The 27,215-nt window shown below is 34.1% G+C and overlaps 1 protein-coding gene across 5 annotated transcripts in view; it reads left to right on the plus strand.

Annotated features, from left to right (window-relative positions):
* Positions 1-25,753, plus strand: part of LOC111064246 (zinc finger protein 235) — a 35,965-nt gene extending 10,212 nt beyond the window's left edge. For 3 of the 5 annotated variants that reach the window (XM_022351947.2, XM_022351945.2, XM_022351946.2), the window contains exons 2-5: positions 1,129-1,254; positions 4,813-4,915; positions 17,719-17,819; positions 23,265-25,753. In XM_022351947.2, coding sequence (XP_022207639.2) covers positions 1,213-1,254; positions 4,813-4,915; positions 17,719-17,819; positions 23,265-23,885 — 867 coding nt within the window. In that variant the 5' untranslated portion in view covers positions 1,129-1,212 and the 3' untranslated portion in view covers positions 23,886-25,753. The remainder of the gene's footprint in view (positions 1-1,128; positions 1,255-4,812; positions 4,916-17,718; positions 17,820-23,264) is intronic. The other 2 variants (XM_022351949.2, XM_022351950.2) reach the window with 1 other exon arrangement.
* The last annotated feature ends 1,462 nt before the right edge of the window (positions 25,754-27,215 follow it).

The following is a 27,215-nucleotide window of genomic DNA, read 5'->3' on the forward strand; positions in this document are numbered from 1 at the left end:
CATATCTATCATTCCTTGTATATTCTGTTTATCGCAAATTATGCATTTTGTGAATATTCTTTGATTAGATTTTTTTTCATTATGATTACCTACTTATTATCCTATTGAAATGCGTTGAAAATTAATCCCCAGTATTAATAGCAATATTCATATTTTCCAAATATTCGCACATCAACAAGTCTTAAAGTTGGGGCTTTGATTTTTCCACCATTGTTTTCAATTATGTATGTAAATGAACAATGAGAAGACTTATATTATCATTAAAACTGCCTTCTAATTCAACCTAAGTTTTATTTCAACCTTGTATACGACTAATATAGTGATAATCCCTCTCATTTTTGTAAATCGGTCGGTGATGGTCGATCATGAGGGGGGCGCCAAAAGTAAAGCTTGCCCCCCCTAGAAAAAATGGTAGATCCGGCCCTGATGAGAGATGAAAAAATGTTACAGATTAAACTTGTAGGCTAATGTGTAAGCTTTAATTTTGTATTCGACAAAAATTTCCGAAAGACAAATATTGTTCGAGATATACGCAAAAAACAAAATATGGTACTTTCAAACCACCCCCACCCCCTTAGCTCAGGGGGTTAGGAGTTTGGACTTTTGATATGTTTACCCCCTTACCATCATAAACAGAGCTGCGGGGTCAAAAATTGTGTTCCAAACTTTTCCCTCTTTACCTTTTTATGAACATTCATTGCCTGGACTACTCATATTCATTAGTTAATAAACTGGAATAAACAACCCGCTTTTTAAAATGAATAATATATTTCAACATACTAATAAATCTAATCAAGAGTTACTGGCGATGTACGGTCTACGAGCTCTGGCAACAGACTGACTTGAAACAGCGACTAAACTTATTAACTAATAGCTAGGTAGTAATAACAATACTGTGTTGCATCAGCATTGAACGATATAATTATAGTTGATTATCAAATGTAATTTGAATAGGAATCCTTCACTACCTTGAATAAAGGGTTGAATTTCTTTCTATGATGCTGAACTTTAGAAAAACTCTAATTTTTTGTAGCCTTATGGGAATAGGTAATGAATTTCTTCAACTTCATAAAAAGAATTAATTTAATCTCTCCATGCTTCATCAACCGGTATACTGCTTTATTTAAGGTGAAATCTGAGCCAACTGAGCATGGCTTGAATGAGTGGCCAGAAAACGTTGACATCAAGGAGGAAATAGATATAGACTATAGCATGCACTGGTGTATGAAGAAAGAGATTCTGGCTGAAGAGCAGGTATGGTCAATTTTTATTGATAAAAATCTGAGTTTCAATAGACATTTTCACCAAGTTCATCAATTATTTTTTCTTTCTTCCAGTATTTTAAATACTATAGACTGAAACTTATCGTGTCTAATCAATTGTATTTTGGAGATATTCAGTAGTATCAACTACTGTGTAAATACATAACTACTGTTGATAATAAACTAGTTTTTTCTTTGTATCCTAAAATCATCTTGAAATTGCAGCTCGAGAATTGCAAATCATCTTGATATTGTCATTATTAATTCACTATTGCTTCTATAGCGCTACTCGATAGTTTTATTATATAGAATCACTAGTAGGCCTACCCTTTTGTTCATCCAATTATCAAACTTACAAAAAAAGGTACTAGTGATTATTTGCACCTAATAAAATTGTCATTATTATTCGTTAATTTGTATTTAATTTGTTTCTTAAATATTATCTGAGTAAAACATAGCGATTCACTTTCAATAGATGATATATTCTTTCCTGAATTTTGTTGTAATGTTTTATGCATTGTAATGATGGATGAATTATATTAACCTTTCATTTTCAAGTAAGTCAAAGTTTGAAATAGAAAATGTAAAATGTTAAATTGTGTTTTCTGTAGTGATGTGGATCGGGAATATTCCCAGTGGGAAGGAACTTATGATTTGGCAATATTTCCGGGAATATTTTGCAAAGAAATTTTGGGAATTTATGGGAATTTATAAAATTGTTCTAAAAATAATTGAAATTGATCAATCCCACTCATATTTTACATCAATGTAATCAATAAATCATCATTCTATTCGATATTGATCAAGCTCAGCCACATTTTACATTGATATAATCAATAAATCATCATTCTTTGAGCCTGATTTTGCTTTCTCACTCACTGTCTTTTTACTCGTATAGTCCAGTCAATGTAAGATTATAGAGGAGAAATTTTGGAACACAATTTTTGACCCTGTAGCTCTTTTAAGGGTAGTAAGGGGGTGAACATATCAAAAGTCCTCACTCCTACCCCCTGTGCTAAGGTGGTGGGGATGGTTTGAAAGTGCCTTATTATGTTTTTTGCATATATATCGAACAATATGCGCCTTTCGGAAATTTTTGTCGAACACAATCATAATATTAAAGCTCAAAAATTATTCTACAAGTTTCATTTCCAACATTTTTCCATATCTCTCATAGTTTCTAGTTATGAGCTTTCCAAGGAATCACATTTTGAAGAAAAACCCTTCCGGCTCCGATTTTTTCATATTTTTGGCCTTATAATTTTTTAACGATTCATTGAAAAAATCCGTGCTAATCATGGGCTCATAGAGCATTATATTCTCTTCAATTTCATCTATGGTCTCATTATTTTACGCATCTCCCAACGATTGTTGCAGCCGTTATAGTGTTGAGTGTGAATCTTCAGTTTAACAACAATAGATCAATTGTCAGGGAAATTGGGAGGGAATATTTGAAACACAATATTTCTTCGCAACTTTGTTTGAACTAGTTAGAAGGTGAACATATTAGAAGTCCTCATCCCTACTCCTTGAGTTCACGCATGTACAGTTTAAAAGTTGCATTTTTTCAATTCTGGCTGACACGCATGTAACTGGGAAAAAATGCATTTCAGCGACATGGCTAACTGAGTAATAATGAAGCTAGGTAAATTTCCTACAAGTTTTGTACAGTACAGTTTTGTGATATCTTCTTTAGTTTTTGAGATATTCACTTTTAAAAGTGTAAAATCTTTGAAAAGACAGTTACTCTTCCAACTTTTTGCACTTTCAGGGCTCATTACTCAACAAGAATGCATCGAAAAAATTTAATTTTTGACACAGGGTAGGAGTGAGGACTTTTAATATGATTACTCCCTTACTATCCTTAAAAGAAGAGCTACGGGGTCAAAAATTGTGTTCCAAAATTTTCCCTCTATAATCTTTCATTGACTGGACTAGCCTATAGGAGTTTTCAAAAGACAGTGAGTTGTAGAGCATTCAATTCTCTTCAATTTAATGTATTATTCCATCATTTTATGCTTTCCATCAATTTTTATAGCAGTTTTAGTGTTGAGTGTGGACTTTTTATATGCTTACCCCCTCACTATCCTTAAAAGGACTGCGAGGTCAAAAATTGGGCTCCGAACTTTTCCCTCTTCATCTTTTTGAGCATTCGTTGCCTGGACTAGTGAGCCTTAATCTCATTACAAGTTGAGTGAGCCTCAATGACTCTTGAAAGGTTGTGAGCTGTGGAATTATTTTATTTTTAATATTGAATTAAACTAGAGTATGCTCCTTGTTTTAGTTTAGCCTATTTTGCTGTATTTTATAATTTCTAATTTTTGGATTAATATTCTACTCTAATCTTTATTTAGGGGGTCAATTATTTTTGTGCGGAGAAATTGAATAAAATCATGCAATAAAAGTTAAATTACACTCAATACTTTGTTGACTTTGTTTACCTTATTTACAGGCATTCATTAGTAAGTAAAAAAAATCTTATTCAACCTGTAAGACATGAAAGTAGCATAATAATAGTGGTGCAATTGAATGATTTATTGAGTGTTCATTTCTCCTTTCAGTCTTTGAGCTTCAAATTACTGTTTTCTTTGAACTTACTACAATTTATAAGTTATTCATCCTTATATTTCTTACATGAATCTGTTGTATAACAGGTGATTGAGACCATGTATTACAAAAAACGTCTTTTTCGGTCATTTTTATGAAAGAAATCATAAATTTCCTTAAGTTCCCATAAATTCCCGGGAATTTATGATTTTTGGGAAATTACCCTTAAATTCCCTGGGAATATTTCCTCGATCTTGAATTCCCGGGAATTTTACATCACTAGTTTTCTGTTTTGTGCACGAGATTAGAGTTGAATTTTCATTTTATAATTATATTGATTATTATAATTATAAGTTCAGCCTGTTGAATCTGATTGTATAACCATTTCGAGATGAACTATCTGTATTTAATAACGTAAAATCAAATACGATTATTTCTAGTGTAATATACTTACTAATAATATTTTACTCCATTCACATTCTTGGAAAAGCTGTAGAATAATTGCAAGTTGCAAAAATAATTGAAAACGAAAGCTTATTTTGAATTCTAGTCCTTAAAAAGTTTGAAATTTTCAGCTTGCCCGTAGAATAATTATGCCTTGTCGCTAAAATTTTATTTATGCTTGAATGAAATTATGAAATAGTTATAATGAATTACTTAATGCTAGAGCAACCAAATTCTTGTATATGATTGTTGTTTCAAATGGAGTAAAATGTATGAATCCATTTTATCGTTTATTAAATCTTTCCAAATCCTAAATTTCAAGTAAAGATATTTTTAGACAAAAAATTGTGATGTGGAGTAAACATTGTGAAAAGTGACTTGACTTTATTTCGTCTAAGTAAAAAGTGACGACCTTATTTCGAACTCATAATCTAAATTATTACTTGGGCGAGGAATATGAAAATGTACGCCTGTTTTTGCTCTTCCAATATCATTAAGTAATTTTTCACTTATGTTGAATTAAATAAATAATTAGATAAATAAATTCGCTGTTTTTCAGGAGTCATCCATCCTTGGTTCTCCATTGGCTAAACAAGTGGATGAAACCGTATCAAACAAAGGCAAAGGTGTAGAGGAAGAGAAAGAACAAACATTGAACAAACGTGAGTTTTTAGATTTTTTTTGTTTATACGTAAAATAGGAATTTCACAATGTCTTCATCAAAGCGCAGTACTCTCTGTTTCCTGTCGAAAATAAAATATTAACAGAATTTCACTTATTAAAGAATACTATTTAATATAAATTTTTTTGATGAAATTTATTTAATGCAATCTAACACTTTGGTTAATTAACAGTTCAATTCTAGCTTAAATTAATAGTAAGCTTCACACTAAAGGGTTTATCATTCCTTCACTGCTCCAATTGAGCAATGCCCATGCATTGTTACTTTCAATATCACTTTTAAGTTACACTTTCACATTTTGACTCTGCTAAGAGATATCAGATTTATACGAGATCTGTAGGCGTCTTCCTTTTCAGTCTCCTCACTGTAGTAGAGTTTGAATGTATAATCTCTTCATGGATTCTGGCAGATATTGTGATCATGACATCGATCTGCATGATAATGGCTGACTTCCAACTGCAGGTCCCTGTGGAAGTCTGAGTTTCTGACGAAGTATGGAGCATTGACAGCATTCTTCAATACCTTGTTCTGGAATTTCTGGATGGTGTTCGATTTTTGAGAAAGTTTTTCAATTTACTGGAAATGATAAAAAATAATTCAACTAAAAGTTATTTTTGGTAATTTTTAATAAATTTAATAATAACCTCAACAATTTATATTTTTAGAAAATTTTTGTTATATTCAATCAACTATACCATAAAGAATAATTATAGTGAAGAAGATAATGATATTTTGCGCACTGTTTTAGAACTGAGAGTCTGAATGTCTGCACCGGGTCATGATGGTATATCTACTAAAATTTTTAAACAACATATAAAATTATTCGTAAAGCCTCTAAAGTACATATACAACTTGAGTATCTCACAAGGCATCTTTCCAGATACTTTTAAGATAGCCAAAAATTTTCCACTGTTCAAAAATGGAGATAAGTCTGAAAAGAGTAACTATAGACCGATTTCTTTGTTAAGTGTTTTTTCTAAAGTTTTGGAAAAAATAGTTAAACATCAATTGAATGATTACATTGAAACCAACAATATTCTAACTAACAAACAGTTAGGTTTCAGGAAAAACAAAAATATTTTGATGCTCTTTTCAGCCTGACGCAAGAGATTGATCAGGCTTCAAGTGTTAATCTGGAAAGTTTAGTAATATTTCTCGATTTGGCAAAGGCCTTCGATACCGTTGACCGACAAAAACTGCTGAAAAAACTTGATTTTATTGGAATTCGTGATATTTCATATCAATGGTTCAAAAGTTATCTTTCTGATAGAAAACAAATTGTTCAAATATTAGGAGTAGATAGTAAACCAAATGTAATAGAGTATGGTGTGGTCCAAGAAAGTACTTTGGGTCCCCTACTGTTTTTAATCTATTTAAGTCGTTAGCCGACTTAGAGGAAAAGGTTCCCAATAAACGTTGTAGTCCGTTTCTTCCTGAATTCAATGATATATATAGTTTGGGGGTTACGATCATAGATGCGGTGGTGGGAGGGGGATAAGTAGCACTGTTACGCTGCGGCACGGTTCTCCCCCATGATTAATGCGCATAGTGGCCTGTCTATCGCATCGCTCCTACTATTCTATGCATTCAAATTATGTATTTCAGGAACGCTATTCTATGTATTTTCGGTCGCTGAACACGATTTTTCAACTCTCAAGCCTCAATAATTGATAATTCTCATCATAATATACAAATTATGGTCAAATTACAAACTTCATCTCTTTATCATTATTTATGATCACATTGTAATGATAAACCATATTGTTTCTTGTTAGGAATCCTATTTGTGTTTCTCAGTCCATAAAAAACTAATATATCATAAAGAGAGAATAATTATTCGATTTAGTTCAATGATCACTTTGGAATTGCGAAAGTCAAGTAATGGAGTAAGTTTAACAAATAATATAGGCTACCCCATATAGAGCACCGTGTAACAGGAGTAAATATTTTCTCAATATAAATTTACAATTGAAGCACGAATATCTTATTAATTTATGGAAAACATGGAAAGGCTCACAGACAAACTCCAGTACGAGCCTTATGACATAGATGATAGTATAACATTACAATTTAAATACAAAAAAGAAAAAAATAATATCGCACTTCATAAAATCACGATTCAGTATATTACTAATAAAATCAGAAGAGAACGATTTTTGGGTTAGATTCCAGAAAGTTAGTAAAGGGGTATAGGATGAAAGATACATATAGAAAGAAGAAACATTTGAAGAAAGAGAGTTAGTAGAGCTCAAAAATAATAATTTATTCATCAATTGAGCAGCATAATCTTTCACAAGATCTCTTGAATGTATTGTAGCGGTCATAGAAGGGATCAAGGAATGGGTTTAGTCTATTCGTCTATTGTTCCATTTAGGTAGGAATTGAAATGGTGAGCGGTTCTGACAAACGGTATTTGAAATAGCATATTAAGTCTTGGTCTTTTGCATGGAAAATGAAAATTTAACAAATTGATTAAATCTGGCATGAATATATTATTATTTAGAATTTCATATAATAGCATTAATGCTCTAATGGATCTTCTGGTTTTCTATTCTTGGAATTTAAATGTTGACCTTAAGGTTTCAGTGGAAAAAGCTATTGGACAAAATATATTGTACTTTTTTAAATAGAGATATAATGCCAATTACTCCCATGTGATATGTTTCGTTTTCACCAAATTTATTAAAGAGATGTTAATAACTTAATCTTTATAGATTCTATTTGATTGAACATAATTTATCATACACATGATGAACATGAGTTTTGTCAAGTTCCGTTCAATCTAATAAAGATTAAGTTATCAACATTATGTTAATAACTTTGGTGGAAAAGCAGCTTTATCAACTGATTTCTGTAACTTATATCTAAGAATAGATACATTTCATCTGGCTGAGTCTTGGGGTGATACTTGAATGGAAGTGGAATGGGAGTTATCTTTGTTGAATCTGAAATATTTAGAGAGAATACTGTTGGAAATCTATTGAGGGGAGATCAGTCTAATTAAGGTGTGAGAGCAAGCAATCAATTCAATGAAACAACTACAAAGAAGGACTCATGAACGGTTCAAATATGAGAAATTGTCAAAGTATATTTGAAAGAAGTCAGGAGCTATTTGTGGAGTTTTTTTAGAATCACAATGCAAAATCAATGACTACTTGAAATTTATGACTGATTATTGTAACATAGTTTAAATTATCTTGAATTGTATTCGTGCTCAAAAGGAAGGACTCTGGTATTGTACATAGAAACTGTACGAGAAAATACCCATACTTTTTTCATTCAATCACACAAACCATGTTATGGAGTCTGTGTTAAATCTAGAAAAAAAATACCCACAGAAGTAGAAAATAATTTCCAATAAGGAAACATCAACTTTAGACAGTCAGTGATTCTCTTTTGAATGTATAAAGAAATAGTTATTCGGTCTTCAACGATTTTTATCTGAACATAGTTGTGGCAAATTGTAAAAGTATATTCTCACCTATAAAAAGAAACAGAGTTCTGTCATTCTCCACGATGCAATCAAACAAAAAATCCTAGTCTTAGATCATTCTAGAACAAAAAGATCTGATCTCTGAATTTTTACTAGGTAGCTGTTTGAAGATAATTCAGCATTGAAGTTTTAGTACAGCATGCATTTCTACAATAACCGCAATCTCTGTCAACATCTGATGGATATTTAAAAAACGCTTAATCTCACTTGGCCCATGAAATAATTAGTGAAACTAGTTGTGGATTTGACTAGATCCTTAAATAGCGTTGACAAATTCGCATAATGATGACATGGCTCTCCTGAATTCAACTCCTACTTCACTTTTCAAAACTTTCAATACGCTGCAAGATTATGGGAACTTTGTGATGAGAAGAGTTATGAAAATTCTCAATGAAGATGGAGTGATACAGGTGGACATAGTTTTTCATGTCTATAGTCTAAATTCAAATAAAGGTAGTGAACATACTAGAAGCAGAAGAGTAAAAGAATCACTCCAATAATATGCTCTCCAAACCATCGAGACTTGATTTTTAAATCTGTGGCAGAGATTTATTAATGTAACATGCAAGAATCTATAAAGGAATAATCCATACGTTAGCTACGTGCAGGTATACATCCATTCATTCATTTGTGGATTAAATTATAAATCATATAAATATGTTTGGGAAAGATTAACAGGCATGGCCCAAAACTATTCTATTCCCAAATTTTGATACTGAATAACTTGTTACCATTTCAAAACAGTCTGAACGGAAAAACCATGATGGATGGATCAATCAAAAGTTAGTGAACTACCATTATAATAATACAGTTAGAAATAATTTGAATGAATATTTAAATTTTCATTTCATTTTGATTTGACATATATCTATTATTATATTGGATATACTTTCTCGAAAGTTCACGACAAACTGAAGATTCACGAAAGTTTAACATTTTCATATTAAACATAATTATTATGATAATGAATGGATGATGGATTCCATTTTCACCATAAAGAACTAAGAAATTCCATAAACATTTCTTGGAAATTAACTGACCACTATATCAAGTAAGCGTGGCCAGTGTGTAATTAATAATTTCGCATCAACAGCGCATCACAATAAACTTCTTCTTCTTCTTTAGCGAACCCTTCTGCCTCTCAGCGTCGGGTGGTTTTGGGCCTCGGTCCATCTTCTCCACACCAGTCTATCCCCCATCATTCTCCGCATCTCCCGCCAGCTACTTCCTCGCACCTCCCCCAACCTCACCATATACTCCTGGTATGCCAGTCGTGGTCTGCCTCTTGGTCTTTTTCCCTCCGGTTTGGCTTCAAGGAACTGTCTTATCTTCTTTGTTTCGTCCGCCCTACTTGCATGCCCCAGCCACTTCAACTGTCTCTCTTCCAGAATCCCGCTCACCGGCCTTACTTCCAAGTCCTGCCTCACAGTTTCATTTCTTATACGGTCCCTCCTATTTTTACCCACTATTCTCCTGAGGTATCGCATTTCCGCTGCTGTGACCCTGCTCATGTGCTTATCCAAAGTGGTCCAGCTTTCCGCTCCATACAGCATTGTGGGCAAGAACACAGTTTTAAATATTTGCAGCTTTGCGCGTCTACTAACCTCTCTCTTACCCACAATTGTATTGCATATCGAGTAGTACACTTGGTTTGCCTTCTTGACTCTATTGAGCACCTCCTGGTCTATTCGTCCATTTCTATCTATAATGACTCCAAGGTACTCATACTCACTGACCTGGTCCATTCTCCTATCATTACACTGGATTTCCAATATCTGTTCATCTGTTCTTCCAACATGCATGACCTTGCTCTTTTCCACATTTAGTTGCATACCTTTTCTCTCCAGCTCCTCTTTCCATTCCATTATTGCATTCTGGAGTTTTTCTTCTGTATCCTCTACTAATACAATATCATCTGCATAGAGTAGGGCCTGAGCCATGATTGGCCTCAATCTCCAATAACCCACTATCGCTCTTTGAGTTCTTCTCTTACAAATTTTGTGCACCTCGTCCATATAGTTGATGAAGAGCAGTGGGCTTAAACTGTCCCCCTGCTTAATTCCTTTTGTCATGCTGAAGTGGTTGCACAATTCCCCATTGAGTCTAACAATCCCTTTCGGCCTGCTGTACACTGATTTGATGCCTCTGATTAATTTATTTGGGACTTGTTTTGCCTGAAGTGCATTCCATATTTCTTTTCTGGGTACAGAATCAAAAGCGGCCTTCAGATCCAGGAATGCAAGAAACAAATCTCTTCCTCTTTCCAAACACTTTTCAATGATCATTCTCAAGGAAAAGATCTGATCATGAGTCTGCCTGTTCGGCCTAAAGGCAGCCTGCTCCTCCTCTATCTGATGTTCTAGAACCATTCTCAGCCTTCGTTCTAGAATCCTAGTGTATAGTTTATACACTGTACCACTCAAACAGATAGGTCGGTAGTTCCCACATTCATACTGGCTTCCTTTCTTGTGTATGGGTATAATGATATTTCTCTCCCATTCTGTCGGTATTCTACCACACTCCCAAATGAGACCGAACAGTTTTGTAAGAGCTTCATTCATTGCTTCTCCACCAAATATAATAAATTCCGGTACAATATCATCAATCCCAGCAGCCTTACCCCTTCTCATACTTTTAATTGCTGCTTTCACCTCTTCAACTGTTATCTCGCCACACACTTCCTCACTATGCTGCTCATCCACTTCAACGTGCAGTAAGTCTCTCTCAGGTTCTTCTACTTCCTCCCCATCAAACTTATCAGCATAGTGTTGTCGCCAGGTCTCCAAAACCTCCCTCTGGTCACACACCAACACTCCTTCCGCATTCCGAATGCTTCTCACATCCTTTACTCTTCTCCCTCTTAAACCCTTCACAATTCTCCAGAACACCTTACTATCATTTTTATATTTTTCCTCCAAATCATGCCCAAACTCTTCCCAAGATTGGGCTTTTGCTTCTCGTACCGCTTCCTTCACCTGCCGCCGACACTGGACATAGTTTACCCTATCCTCTTGGCTTCTACTAGCTAGATATGCTCTCCATGCAAGTTTCTTTCTTTTCACCAACTCCTTCACCTGTTCATTCCACCACCTTGTTCTTTTCAGTTTTGAGTTGATTACTTTCTTTCCGCATGCTAGCTCTGCAGCCTTCAGTACTCCTTTCTTTATTTCTTGCCATAAGGCATCTGGCTCTCTAGTGTCCTCTGGTAATGCCCTGAATTCCTCAGCAATCCTTTGCCTGTATATTTCTTGAGTCTGTTGGTCTTTCAATCTCTGCACATTCAATCTAGTATACCTTTTTGCCCGTTCCTTCACAGGTATATTCAATCTCATGTCCATCACCACCAGCCTATGATCTGTATCCAGTTCAGCACCTCTTATTACTTTGACATCAGTCACTCTTCTTCTCATTTCTGTACTGTACATAAAATAATCTATTATGCTCTTTGCTTCTCTCCCTTCTGCCTCAAATGTGATTTGGTGTACCAATTTATGCTTGAACCATGTATTTCCAATCAGCAATCCATTGTCCACTCCAAACTCCAGCAGTCTATCTCCGTTGCTGTTCTTAACCTGCTCTCCAGCAAAAGGCCCCATCACTCCAGCTTATTCTTTCTGGCCAACTTTATCTTCTCTCTGTATTTATCATCAACATTCCGTGTCCAAAATCGAGAAAATTTGCTTGTCCTATAATTATTCCGAAATTCCTGTCCAAATGTTCCGAGGCTTCCCTTATTGCTCTGAATCCGTGCTTAACCAGCATGTGGGGGATTAGCCCAACAGCCGGGTTTGGAGTACTTCTTCGTCTGGCTCCTATCCTTCAACCTGTCCGGCTTGGGTGGCCCTACTGGTAGTTACACTACCGCCGGCATAGCTCTCAGGGTTATTGGAGCACGCAAGCCCCTCCACCAACGACAAGGTGTTGTACTCCCCAGGAGGGGCACAATAAACTAATTTAAAATAAAAACAATAAAACATAAACACATATAAATATTATCATTTTCTATATTAATATATTTCTTGAAACACAAATTTCGTGTATTTCAAACAGTCATTTCTTAGTTTCCTTGCAGAATGAGATGAAGTTTGTAATTTGACCATAATTTGTATATTATGATGAGAATTATCAATTATTGAGGCTTGAGAGTTGAAAAATCGTGTTCAGCGACCGAAAATACATAGAATAGCGTTCCTGAAATACATAATTTGAATGCATAGAATAGTAGGAGCGATGCGATAGACAGGCCACTATGCGCATTAATCATGGGGGAGAACCGTGCCGCAGCGTAACAGTGCTACTTATCCCCCTCCCACCACCGCATCTATGATCGTAACCCCCAAACTATATATATCATTGAATTCAGGAAGAAACGGACTACAACGTTTATTGGGAACCTTTTCCTCTAAGTCGGCTAACGACTTGAATATTCAAGAAATAACAAAAAGTCCATAATAAAAAAATACATTTTTCGAGATATTTTATTTTTTTGCGGAAAAACTATGCGGTTTATCGCAAAAATGTAGAGGACCACATTGAAAGCCAGTTATAAGTACATAATATTGAGAAAAAAGTCAAAGCTGTACTATGAATAGTATCTGCAGGACAGGCGATTTTATAAGCGCGCGTTTTTCACAACTTACCCCCCTCCCCCCCAATCTGTCGACCACCCTGGGACGTGACGACATCAAGTTTCATATACACTAAAGACCCCCTAACAATAATCCGAAGTCAAATTCTCTGTCTCTCTCATGTATGCTCTATGTAAGCCAGCGCCTGGACTAATTGGTCGGCTCATATTGCATTCTTGAAAAGTAAAATTCGCAAAGCTATTTACATTTTTTACCAATTAAACAAAATTCTATCACTAAAAGAGCTACGAAATATTTATTTTTCTTATGTCCAGTCACTTATCGAAGTGGGAATTTTAGCTTATGGGGGTGACTATAAAACATTACTAAAACCCTTGGAAGTTACACAAATCTATTATTAAAACAGCATTAAGAAAACGTATACGCACTCCTACTGATGAAATTTTTGAAGAATTCCATGTTTTAAGTATAAGGCAAATTTATGTAAGAAATATATTGTTATACATGTACAAAAATCATAAAGATATGTTTAAGAAAATTGAGCACAGCTATCGAACTCGTTCGTCAGAAGCAATAGGAATCCAAGTTCCAAGGCTAGTCAAAACTCATTCCACTACAAATACTTATTATATAGCACACACTCTGTATAGAAATCTACCTGAAAATCTATGTAATACCGAAGGTAAATCCAAATATATTTAAAAAAAAAATGTTGATGACTGGTTAAAGGAGATTGGGAGGACAAATATAGAATTGATAATTCATTTATTGTATAAATAAAGCAAATGTCGTGTAATGATAGTCCAAATTTAACACTAAATGTTTACATCTTTCATACTTAAAATCCTTGAAACTTCAAATTTTCTCTGATATTAATACCTGGTTTACCCAAGAATGTGATAGATGCAAGTATGGGGACAGTCCGACGTTAGCCAATCATCGCCAAGACCCTCTTCCACACACAGGCTTTGCCTTTGTGGAGAGTTTTCATGAAGTTCTTTAAAATATATTGTTGTATTTTCTGTAGCTACGATATAATAGCAATTAGATTTAGTTATAATAATTAATTTTTTAGTTCAACTGTAAGTTTTATTTATGATTGTTTGGTTGCAGAAGATGTAACGTTGTTGTATGATATGAATATTTGTACCCTGAAATCATGTATAATAAAAACCAATTTGATTTGATTTGAATTTATCTTTAGAGTTTCATGAATTTATCTCTTACCGAATTTGAAATGATCTGTCCCAAAAATTTAAACTTTATGCGCCCATATCTTAAAAAGTAATGATCGGAAAAATCTTTTTCCTGATAGAACTTTTTTATTTTGATAGCTTGATAATATACAAATCGGAAAACTTTGAAAAATATCACCAGTAGAGAGTCATTTTTAGCCTTTGTTCAGCCAAAGCTTACTCTGCATCGGCTCTTGCTGACCATATAATTTCATAGAGAGATTTTACCAATGGAGTATTTTCCAATGATGCTCATAAAATGCTCAATCCAGGCTATGAATAAAAAAGGTGACCAGTTGTGGAGGAATCCAAAAAAGTACAACATCACTGTAGCACTCTGCAGCTGAAGATCCAACCAAGTTGAGTGAGAAGACAATGCATGCGCATGGTACACACTCAGCACTCAGCAAAAGGGCAGTGTTGTTGAATTGTGGATTTGTGGCTTGCAATCCTGTACAAGCTGCAGACCTATTTGCAGCATTGTCATAGCTTTGTCCTTGGTATAACTCAATATTGTGATGAATTTTTTTTTAGTAAATCTCATGAAAGGAGGGAATTTACTAGAAAAATTATAATTACCCTTATAAAATAAAAGGTTTACCAAACGAACAGTTAGCACCCGAGCGATAAGGCTTCCTTATCAACAGCTGAGTATAAGATAAGAGTACCGTTTTGTACTACGCATTTTTTCAAAGAATTATTTAATAAAATTATAATTATTTTGCAAATTAAGCACAAACCATTTATGAATTGCTCATTGAACTTTTTTGGAGGTTACACTTTTGTTTACAATTGATCAGATGTTTTGTAGCAGCTCAGACACAGCTGACTGACTATATATTATAAATGTCATGCCAGGTTTTCATGCAAGCTATAATATTATTTCTAAAATTAAGAACTATTGAAAAAGGATAAAGAATTTCAAATAGAAAAATAAAATGTATGTATTATTGTTGAAATTATTTATTACTCACGAAATTACATTATAATGTCGAATGTTGTTTGTAACGAACTAGGTCATAGCATGAATATTGTATCACTGATAAGAGCAGCAAAAATTAATTATAAAAATTTTGAATATAATAAGAATTGTATAGAAATATTTAATTATAAATTATTGATTCAACTGAGTCACATGGTGAATGAATCTCTTTGGCAAGTCTAAGCCAATCATATGTCATAGAAATGGCACCAAAAGGGATGATCGTTTGAAAGCATCATAATATATTAATCTGTTATCAGCCAGCAAACTTGCCTTATCATATACACTGTATAGGGGAACTGTATCTAGAGAATTAAGCAATTTTAAAAAAATATACAAATCAAGTTATTATTGTAATCAAAGGAATTATATTTTACTGCTTGCCACTGACGTCATGCCTACGTCATAATCATTCTACCAATGGCAAATTTTCATGCAAATTAATTACACAGAGATTCTCAGAAAAGGGTTCTAGCCAAAGGCTTAGAAGAAGGCAAGACACTTCCCTTTTAAAATCCTCACTGTTAAGACCTTGTTAAAAAGTTAGCAAAGACCTATTAGTGAAATTTTGTTCGATTTTTGTATTTTTTATCTGTGAGCCAATATCTTAGGCTAATTTATCTATTATTTTGTAAATTTATTCATCAATTGATTATTCTAGAAATTCTAATTTAATTATTCCCTAATTTAATTGGTGAAGGAAATATTTAATTAAAATTCCACACGTGCTAAGACCGAAGCCTGGAACATCCACCGATCATACAAAATTTGATCTAAAGGAACCACGACCGCCAAGAGGATTCACGTGAGTTTTATATTTTGGGGCCCCAATCTTCGCATCGAAAAAGAAAATACAGTGCAGAAAAATATAAAATTTTCTTCGTTAAAGTAATGGCCACGCCGACAAGCGCTTATAACCATTAAGATCCTAGATTTTATCTGGATAGTAGAATTTCTAATAGAATTTTTTAAGAACTTGTAGTTGATTAACTATCCTCCGCTGCCAGAACCACGACCTTGAGTAATTCTAAAAATCTTTTATGATTTGTTTTCATTATTTTTTTAAAACTGTTAAATTTATCAATTATAAAATTCTGTTGGATCATGCATGGTATCATGCGAGCACAAGCAAATTTCTAGTTATTTTGTTGATGTTAAACTATTTTCAATCTGTAATCCAAGCTTTAAATCTGCACTGTCAAATTATATATTTTATTATACTATATATCCACTTTGTCAATTCGTCTTCTGAGTTCGATTATTTCTTAAGCCTGTCAATTATTGTGTCTGACACGTTCTATATTATCAAGAACCGATCAAGTACAATCATTGAAATGATTGATTCAACCTGGATATTGGAACAGATCTAAGTGGATGTAGTGTGTGGGGTCAGATCGAGATTACCTATTCTCTGTCCTTACCTGCTCATATATCAGCTTTTATCTGTTACCAACTTCGGCTTGGGAGCGAATTTTTCGACTGTATGGCAGATGCAGCTGGAGATAATATAATTTCCTACAATAGAGCATAAAGCCCAACAAGACTCTGTTCTCGAAGCATATTCCGAACGATCTCTGGTCCTTTTAGTACCCTATCTTAATCCTTCGGAACTTATTAGAGACGCAGTCCCGTGGATTATCTACATCGGGATTTTTGCTCGACCTGTATGATTTTATTTGCTGTTTCATCACAGGTAATAGTTTTAAGATATCTGTATTCAGTGTTTAGCGACTGCTACACTACCTCTGAAAGTTTTATCATATACAATCAGTCATAAGAAGAATCAAGGGTGAGCGAGTGTTTATGCCTCCCGCGATTCAGACGATTGTATCGGATCTTGTAGTGACTTAATCAGTCTGGTGTTCACTTAGCGTCCACGCACGCATTTTCAAATTTCTAACCTCAATACTGGTGACTCAGTACAAGATTCGTTATACGTGTGTCGACCTAACCTTGAAGGCGATAGTAACTCCCCCAAGAAGAGCTTCACACAATTTGGCTCGTAACGTGGGGCTATTTGTACTCCACAATATGTAGTCCCAATTCATTTACAGTACACACAACTGCATCTTCTAGGCTATTCGAGATTAAATGAATAGTACAATGCTTGATACTAACTTATTATTATGTTTCTTAATATTCTTATTTTACATTTCCGGTAGCCTGTATTATGTTTACTTGTTCTGTTCTATATATTTTTGGAAATTTGTGTCAGATATTTCAAGTGAGTAATTTGTTTCTCCAATTTATTTTTATTATCTCTTCTATTTGCGCCTTCGCAAATGCCCAGTCTGCCCAGGGCCTGACCTTATTTGAATGTATTGTGTAGTTTACAGCTAAATGAAAATGCTATTATGAATGTCATTATTTTTTTCTTACTTCGTGCTCTCTAGATACTAAGCTGTTTGTAAATCGTAATATTAGGTATTATTATATCTCGTTTGTTTATTTCCAAAGTAAAGAGAAAGTTTGTTTTTGTTTCAGATATAACTTTACTCGACGCTTATGTCAAACTCTATCAAATAGAATCGCTCGATAGAATCTCCAGAACTGTTTACCGGGAACAGAGCTCAAATGATGATTATGTGAGTGAGATACTTGAAAAATTACATGATATTTGAAAAAGAGTTCATAATAGTTTCAGTTTACAACATATTTGTGTAAACACTTTCTCATTTCGGCGATAAGAATTCATGGATGAGTTATAAACTGCTATCATATAATATGCAGGTATATTTTCATATATTATTATTAATCTACTGAATGAATGAGAAAGTTGTATGGAGCAGGACCTGAGACTCTCTGTTTGTCAATTCAATTCCTAAACGTAATCATGTGTTTTCTTTTAAATGCAATATATTTTAAGTTATGTTGAGGTAGGCGTAGGAGGCAGGACTTTGAATCCATGGCATCAAATTGAAGCGTTACCCTCAGTTGATGACATGGTCAAGACTTTCGGGAATTGGACTTTGACTTTGTATGACAAACATGCACCTCATGTGACAAGGAGGATAAATAGAAAACGACGAGTACCGTGGATGACTGAAGACATACTTAAGATGATGGGACGTAGAGACAAAGGCACAAAGCACATAGAAAATTTAAAAAGACATATGACTTGGACAGTTTATTAGAGTATAAGAGCCTTAGAAATAGATTTAAACAGGAATTATGGAACTCAAAGATTGGGTACTTGAATTCGTTCATGACAAACAGAAATCGAATCCCTAAATTGACTTAGCATTGAACAATATAAATGACCATTTCGTTTTACACTCCAACCAACGCGACGAAGTTGTCATTGCTAATCATATCAATGATCTTGAAGAGCAGGTTACAAACTTAGATATACCAATTACTGATAAATTTCATTTCCATCCAATCTTAGAAGAAGACACTTTCAAAGCAATTCAACGTATTCATAGTAATGCTATGGGTGTAGACAAAATTCCTATTAAATTTATCAAGAAGATGTTATTTGCTGTTTTACCAACCATTACATACATTTTCAACAAGTTACTTGAAGAAGGCGAGACGTTTTTAAAGATAGAGCAGGAAGGAAAGCCACTAGGACTTAAGGTGAACGAATCTAAGACCAAGTATATGCTAATGTCAAGTGCGCAGGCCCAAAGAAGAAGAAACGAACCAGTTAGGATAGGACAGTTCTTGTTTGAAAATGTGAGCAGTTTCGTTTACCTAGGCACAGAGCTGAATGTAGAAAATAAAATGTCTGAAGAAATAAACGAATAATCAGTGGTAATGGAGCATATTTTGCAAATGTTAAAATAATTAAGTCCATGCTGATAAGGCGTGACACTAAAATAAAACTCTATAAAACAGTAATCAGGCCAGTAGTTACATATGGCAGCGAAGCATGGACATTCACTGTAGCTGATATATCCGCACTTAGAGTCTTTGAAACGAAAATCATCCGAAGAATTTTTGGACCAGTTCGGCAAGATGAAACATGGAGAATAAGAAGCAACAGAGAGATAAACAATATCCTCCAAAACCAGGACATAGTTTGTTTCATCAAATCAGGAAGAATCAGCTGGCTGGGACACGTCTGGAGAATGGAGCAGAACAGACTCCAGAGACAACTGCTTGAGGGTGAAATTTTCCAAGTAAGAAGAAGAGGGAGACCCAGGAGAAGGTGGCTGCAGGATGTCGAAGGAGATCTGAATAGAATGGGGATTTGTGGATGGAGAAGGATGGCGAATGACCGGAACGAGTGGAGGCGAGTGACGGAGGAAGCCAAGGCCCACCCAGGGCTGTAGTGCTAAGAAACAACAACTTGAAGACGGCAATTTCCCTGAAAACTGGAAGTTTGCTCTGGTTCGCCCTCTAAATAAAGTTCCATCACTCAATAAAGTTGAGGATTTTAGACCAATCAGTATTCTACCTGCATTATCCAATGTGCTAGAAAGACTCATTCATGCTCAAGTTGTAAAATTTTCTAGACAACGATAGCAAGCTCCATAACTTTCAATCAGGCTTTAGGAAATTCCATTCAACTGAAACAGCTCTGCTTCGTGTCACTGATGATATAAGGTTAGCTATGGACCAAAGAAAATGCACCATCCTCACCCTATTTGATTTTTCTAAAGCATTCGATACGGTTTGATCATACAGTCCTTTTGAATAAGTTGACTATTCTTGGTTTCAGTCACAACTTCGTTAGTTTGGTTCAAATCCTATCTGTTAGGTAGGAAATAATGTGTATCTGTCGGTGATAAAAAGTCAACTTGGAAAAACGTTATGCGTGGAGTACCACAAGGTTCAATTTTAGGCCCTCTCCTCTTCACTTTGTATGCTAATGACCTTTCATCCATTATCAAATTCCCCAGTTTCCATACTTATGCAGACAACCTTCAAATCTATTCAAGCTGTCTCATAACAAAAATTAATGAAACAGTTAGAATATTGAATCAGGATATCAATTCTATAGTTGAATGGACAAAGAAAAATGGCCTTAAGCTTAATCCCATCAAAACACAACCCATTATAATTGGATATTCTTGTCTTATAAACAATATTGACCTTGAATCGATTCACAAAATAAGTGTAGATGGTAATGACATTCCTTACTGTAGCTCAGTCAAAAATTTAGGCATTATTATGAATAATACTCTTGACTGGTCAGAACAAGTGAACAAAACTTGTAAAAAGGTATTCTCAGCCATGCACACATTGAAGAAAATGCACGATATCCTCCCTAGAAACATTAAATTATTATTGGTTCGATCTCTCATCGTCCCACATTTAATGTATTGTAGTTTTGTTCTCAACGATATGCAAGTCACTCTGAATGATAAACTACAGCGTTGCCAAAATTATTGTCTACGTTTCGTCTACTCTCTCCAACGCCATGATCATATTACCCCAGCCCACATTGCTAGTTCAACATTAAAGCTTCCCAATCAAAGGCTTTTTCGAATAGTCAAGCTTGTTAGAGATATCTTGAAATACGGTAATCCGAACTATTTTAAAGATGATTTCAAATTTGTCTCTGAAGGTAGGAGGATAGATGCTTCACATACTAGAACCGGAGAAAGTACTTTTAGGATACCCAATCATCAAACTACTATTTTCACAAAATCCTTTCTAGTTAGTGCCTGTCGAGCATGGAATGCACTTCCCGTTACTATCAGGTCCATCGAGAGCCGAGCGAGCTTCATCCTGACTTCAAGAAAATATCTTTTGAAACAAATGACTGAAACTGTCCAGCCCTAGAACGATCACATGACAACATCCCTCACCCATCCCACAAATACAAACCTATAAACCTGTTATAGAATAAATTGTATATATATATGAATTATATAAACTCATGTTATTTTAATTATCCACTGCATACTGCTGTATATTACTGAAAGTTGATTACCCTGACCTACTTTCAGCCTACTCCATTTTAATAATCAATGATTTGATCTTACTTATATAATTATTTTACTTTATTTATTTTCTCTTTTTTTCTCTTAAATCTTCATATTATTTAAAACTTTAACAATATTTTCATATTTAAATAAATCCTTAGTTGAATTAATGAAATTAACGTTTTGGTAGAGAGTTAGTGGGAAGGATACTTCGAATATTCTTTCTGAAGAATGGACATTGATATGTCCAAAGCTCTGCCAATTTATGTAGATGCATAACAATATCTATTTTATCTATAGTTATTACAAATTGCTCTTTTTCATATCATATACAGCTTAATAATTATTTTCTTAGTTTATATTTTGTAAATTCATCTATAATTTTGCTGTATTGTAAATGAGTGTATAAGCCAGTATATATTGTAATCTACATAAAGTACTCAATCAATCAATCTTTGGTAGAGAGTTAGTGGGAAGGATATTTTTAATATTCTTTCCGAAGAATGGACATTGATATGTCCAAAGTTCCGCCAATTTATGTAGATGCATAACAATATAATTATCTATAGCTATTACAAATTGCTTTTTTCATATCATATACAGTTCAATAATTATTTTCTTAGTCTATATTATGTAAATTCATTTATAATTTTGCTGTATTGTAAGCTATTGTATATAAGTGTATAAGCCAGTATATATTGTAATCTACATAAATAAAGTACTCAATCAATCACCATCCCTTGTGCGCTCTCTATGACTGTGTCTCTATCCCTCCGATCCTCATTCTATCTTTTTCTCCACCACACACTCTACACCCAATCACTCTATCTCACCCTCTCTCTGTTATTCATTTTCAAACAAACATTCTTGTGATTGTACTCGATTGGTTTTAGAGAATAAACAATGAATTTCTCTCTTACTTCCTGTAGAAGCAACATTCGTCCAAATTGTCTTACTACCGATAATTGCTACTGCTCTGTAGTGAGATTCACTTTAAACTGTCAGCATTAGTTGAAAAGGAAACAGCATTGATGCTATTCAGAAGTATGTTGACACAACCGAGCTACTCTATGGTGGCATTCATCTTAAACTGTCAGCATTAATTGAACGGAAACAGCATTGATATCATTCACAAGGTATGCTGACACTCAACCAATCTGCTCTATATTGAGATTCACTCTAAAATGTCAGCATTAGTTGAACGTGACGAGCTTTGATGTTATTCACAAGGTACGCTGACACACAACCAAGCTGCTTTACAATGAGACACTGTCAGCATTAGTTAAAGGTGAAACATTGATGTAAATCATAAGGAATGCTGACTGTTGAAAGTGGATCTATACAGTTTAAGTGTCTAGCTCTCAAAACATTTCAGCAGGGCTAGGAACATTTTCAGGCCAGTCCCTAAACCTACAACAATCAATTAGTTACGGAAGCCTGTAAATGTGAATAGAGTTTTCATTGGGGGTGAGTTCTTTTATGAAAGACCATAATTATTCCCTGGTTCTTCCCTATTTCTCTCTATCTGGGGTAGTTCAAACTTTGATATGAAGAAAGGAAGGAACTTTTTTTGAATGAGCTCTGCATTTATCAATACTTCCCCTTGGGGGAAGGACCTATTCTTGTCAAAACTGGCTAAAAGAAAAAGAGAGAATGATGAGTTAGTGGGTGCTCTCACTCTTTTCGGACATGTAGAACTGGCAACATCGGGAGACTGCATTCCATCGTGCTTATATATAGTCTGGTGTTTATATACTCAATATACCTGTATTCTCTTTTGTGGTAGAGTCTGATTCCCGACGGATCAAATGGCTAAATTGGCCCTTGAAATTTGGTACAGATCATCTCTCAAGTACCATTTTTTCAAGTTGCCTTATTTTCTCAATGATTAGAAGAGATTTAGAAAATTTCAATAAGGTATTCATAAATTTTTCTGCAAATTTGGTGACTCCATAAAAAATTTGGTTGAAAAAACAATTTTTTACAAAATTGATGTTTTGGGGAATTTAGTATTTTATATCATGAACAATACATTAAAACATTCACTGTCAAAATTACATGATTTTATCTGCTACCGAATGATTTTTAATGAGTGAATTGAATTAGATTTGTAGTTTGTGGTACAATTTTTGATGTTGGACTTTTTACTTTCAGGAGCCGTCATCAGCTGCTAGTGAAAGTATTTCATCTGAAGGAGAAGAAAATGATGTTGAAATGATAGAAGGGGAGGAAGACAGTGTTGCACACAAAACTGGTGTTGACAAACGTCATCAGTGTAGAGTATGTTCCAAAAGATTCTTATATTCGTGTCGTTTGAAAAGACATATGCTCACTCACACTAAAGAGAAGGCAGAGAAGCGTCACCAGTGTACTGTCTGTACTAAACGTTTTCCACATACTGGTGATTTGAATGTTCATATGCGTTCACATACCAAAGAAAAGCCTTATGAGTGTACAGTCTGCACAAAAAAGTTCTCTGTTACCGGTCATTTGAAGAGACACATGCTCATTCATACCAATAAGTCTCATCAGTGTACAATGTGTACCAAAAGGTTCCGATGTTATTATGATATGATTAACCATATGCGTATCCACACCAATGAAAAGCATCACCAGTGTACAGTTTGTACAAAACGCTTCATCATGTCTGGTGATTTGACCAAGCATATGCGCACTCATACTAAAGACAAGCCGTACCACTGTACAGTCTGTAACGAAAAATTCTCTGTTTCTAGTAATTTGCGTAGGCATTTTAAGCGTATTCACGCAAAATAGAAGGCTTTAAGGGTCAATTACACTTGGCTAGTTCACAAGCTACAAGCCGACGAGTCGGCGAGTGCGCTAGTTGTCGAATAAATAATCGAGCCTATAATTAGATAGTATAATAATCGAGCCTATTACCAGTAAACAGTCTGAACCATTAGTTTTTCTGACAATTCATTCGTCCATTAACATCATTCTTAAATGATGACTCAATGACTTAGATTCTGACACAGCTATTTCACTGGCAACGATTTATTTTGAACATTCATTTTTTCATCTTAATTTCTCAATGTTGTATAATAGTAATGTACTTTTTGTTTTCCCTCACGCCATATGCATAAATATTTATATAATGTACGAGTATATTTGCATAAACTCATACCACAGAAAAGCCTCACCAGTGTATATTGGTTTCTCTACTTCATGGAGATTTTTCTTTTGAACTTGTTTGAAAAATGGAAAGTATTAGGTACGAGTATTTCAATGTCCAATAGATTTGGCTGTTTTCTGATATCTATTTATTTATTATTTTTTGTATGCATATAGAATGCACAAGAGATAAATCATTTTCAATGCACAATTAGATAAATCATTTTTGTGTTCTCAAACAATAGAGAATCTTTACCATAACCACTCTACAGTCTGTAACAAAAAAGTCTTAGTTTCTAGTCACTCACTATACTCACACCAAATATACTTAGATAATTTTACTTGGAAAATGTATTTATTATATTATTTATAATTATAGAAATTATAGAATTATGGTGCTTTTGAGATCAGTATTTATAGGGTAGGGATATCGGGAAATATTCACTATTATTATCAAGTCTTTGTTTAGTTTTACTCATTCATTAAAAAAACATCTAATTCAAATTCTATGAAATTTATTTCACTTTGTTTAACTCTTTGTGATAGTTGTATTTAAGGCAGATGAACAATTTGAGCATATAAAACTATATTTCTACAAAACAATTATTGCAAATCCCTGGGTGAAATGCAGATGTATAGTACAGTCATGAGTAGTGTACTTGAATATTATAGAATATGGTAAAAAGAGCCTAATGAGGATTATACTATTATAAAAACTTGGTCAGAGAAAAGTTGACTAGATACCTGTGTACCAATTTATCAATATTTAAATAAATGCTTTATCCAAATTGCATATCCAAACAGTATTTCTCTGGTATTTGATATAGTATTGTACTTGATATGTCTGTGTTAATTGAAATAATTTTCTATAGAAATATTTATATATAAGTAATTTGAAAAAGAAAACAGTTTTTACATTAAATGTTCACTGTTTGAAACAGTATTTCTTTGGTATTTGATATAGTATACAATATAAAAATTCTTTTGTATGTGAAACGCAACATTAGATGTCTCAACTTGCTTCCAAACACAAACCAAAAGCCTATGCTCCTTCTTTCGTGTTCTCAAGTTTCCTGATTGATTGATATCAATACAGTTTTACATCATACTGAAATTTCTAGTATTGTACCATTTTCTTGGAGACTTCTGTTAGGATTTGGTTATATAATGGTGGTCAATTGTAGATTGTAACCATTTTAAATATTTATATATGAGTTATTTGAAAAAGAAAACAGTTTTTACATTAAATGTTCACTGTTTGAAACAATATTTCTCTGGTATTTGATATAGTATTGCACTTAATATGTCTGTGTTTAAAATAATTGTGATCGCTACTATAGCAAAATAAGAACTTTTCGAAGCATTATTGCTTTCAATCAAAAACGTTTTATGATAAAAATGTTTTCAATCAACAAACTGATTTCATTGCTTCTGGAACCATCCCAAACTGAAAAATTATGCTGAAAGATAAGATGAAAGTTCTCCAATAAATTTTAATTCTTACTGATCAATTATTGTTACTGATTATTCTACTATTCTTACTGTAGTAGACATTACTGTCTAAACTTCATCAAATAAAAATTCATTCTATTCTATAAATTGATCTGGACATCTTAACTGGTCAATTATTGCAAGAGAGTAGATTGAATTAAGCTGCTGAAAATTTACATCAATTTACCGACCAAATACAATAAAAGCCTACCATATCCATTAAAATGGCATTTCTTTACATCGATTGAATGTAAGATTGGCAAATAATCGTGTGATTGTGATTCACCATAAATAATCTGCGCTGGTATCTCATTATCAACAAGTGAAATCAGAGGAATTATGAAGCAATAGTAAAAGTGAATTCGTATGGCTTTTGTTGTTGGGGAGTCCCTTGCGGGAAGGTCCCCCTCACCCCTCACCTGAATATATAATTTAAGTCGTCAATGGGCCTTACGACTGTCATACTTACGCCGGGACCGACAGTTTTACGTGCCCATCCGATAACACGGGAGTGATCTGGTAAAAAAAACCTTTGGTTGTGAGAGGGTTTGAGCCCGGGATCTCTATGCTGCTACGGAAGCACTCTATCCACTAGACTATGAAGTAATAAAAACGTACAACTCAAAGTAGTTGAATTTGTGAATGTAGAGGGGTCAAGTTCAAAGAATTTCATTAATTTCTTTCAGAAGATGATTATTTGGATCTGTATGGTTTGTAAATCAATTGACTGATTATTTTAAACTTAACTACTAAGGTGATTTGTTATTTAACAAAAAAAAAATCAAACTAATTTTTCATTTCCTGTAAAATCGTACGTTTTTGAGTTTTTACGTATTGAGCGGTATGAAAAGTGTCAACTATACAATAAATCAAAATTTAACTGTCAACTTCTGACATATTGTTGGTCTTTGAAATAAATTTCAACTCTAACACTAGGACACCAGTGATGTATGGGTGCAATATAACCTAAGGCTGTTATTACATCAGACCCCCAGCCCAGCGGAGCACCAGATTTTGTTGGCCTAACAACTGGTTTTAATGTTCGGCTGGTGCCTCACGTGGTTCTCCATCCTGGCAATCGCTGGGACACAAACATTGTGCGAGTGAGTGTTCTTCCTCTTTCCTGTTGTTTCATTGTAATATGAGCTGTAAGTTGATACTGCATACATAATTACTGGTGTCCCAGCCAGTGATACGAGACTTTACATCTAAAATATAATTAATTATTCTTGTCAGATAATTTCAGAAGACTGCTGTGCTTTTATCAATAATGAGAGAAGCGCGTTTTTCTTGCTGGGACTGCGGTATGACTGGGAACTCCGATTAGTAAAATAGTTATTATTTTTTATTTTCATTCAAAAATCGAACCTAATTGTGTTTTCCTTGTTTCAAATAGTTGTTATTTTGACTGTAGCAGACGTCGTTCGTGCCGCAGTCGCAACGAAGACGACAAGCCCAATTCACTCAGAACGGACGAGTGGC

The sequence above is a fragment of the Nilaparvata lugens genome, chromosome 5 (genome assembly GCF_014356525.2).
Source record: "Nilaparvata lugens isolate BPH chromosome 5, ASM1435652v1, whole genome shotgun sequence".
NCBI classification, from domain to species: domain Eukaryota; kingdom Metazoa; phylum Arthropoda; class Insecta; order Hemiptera; family Delphacidae; genus Nilaparvata; species Nilaparvata lugens.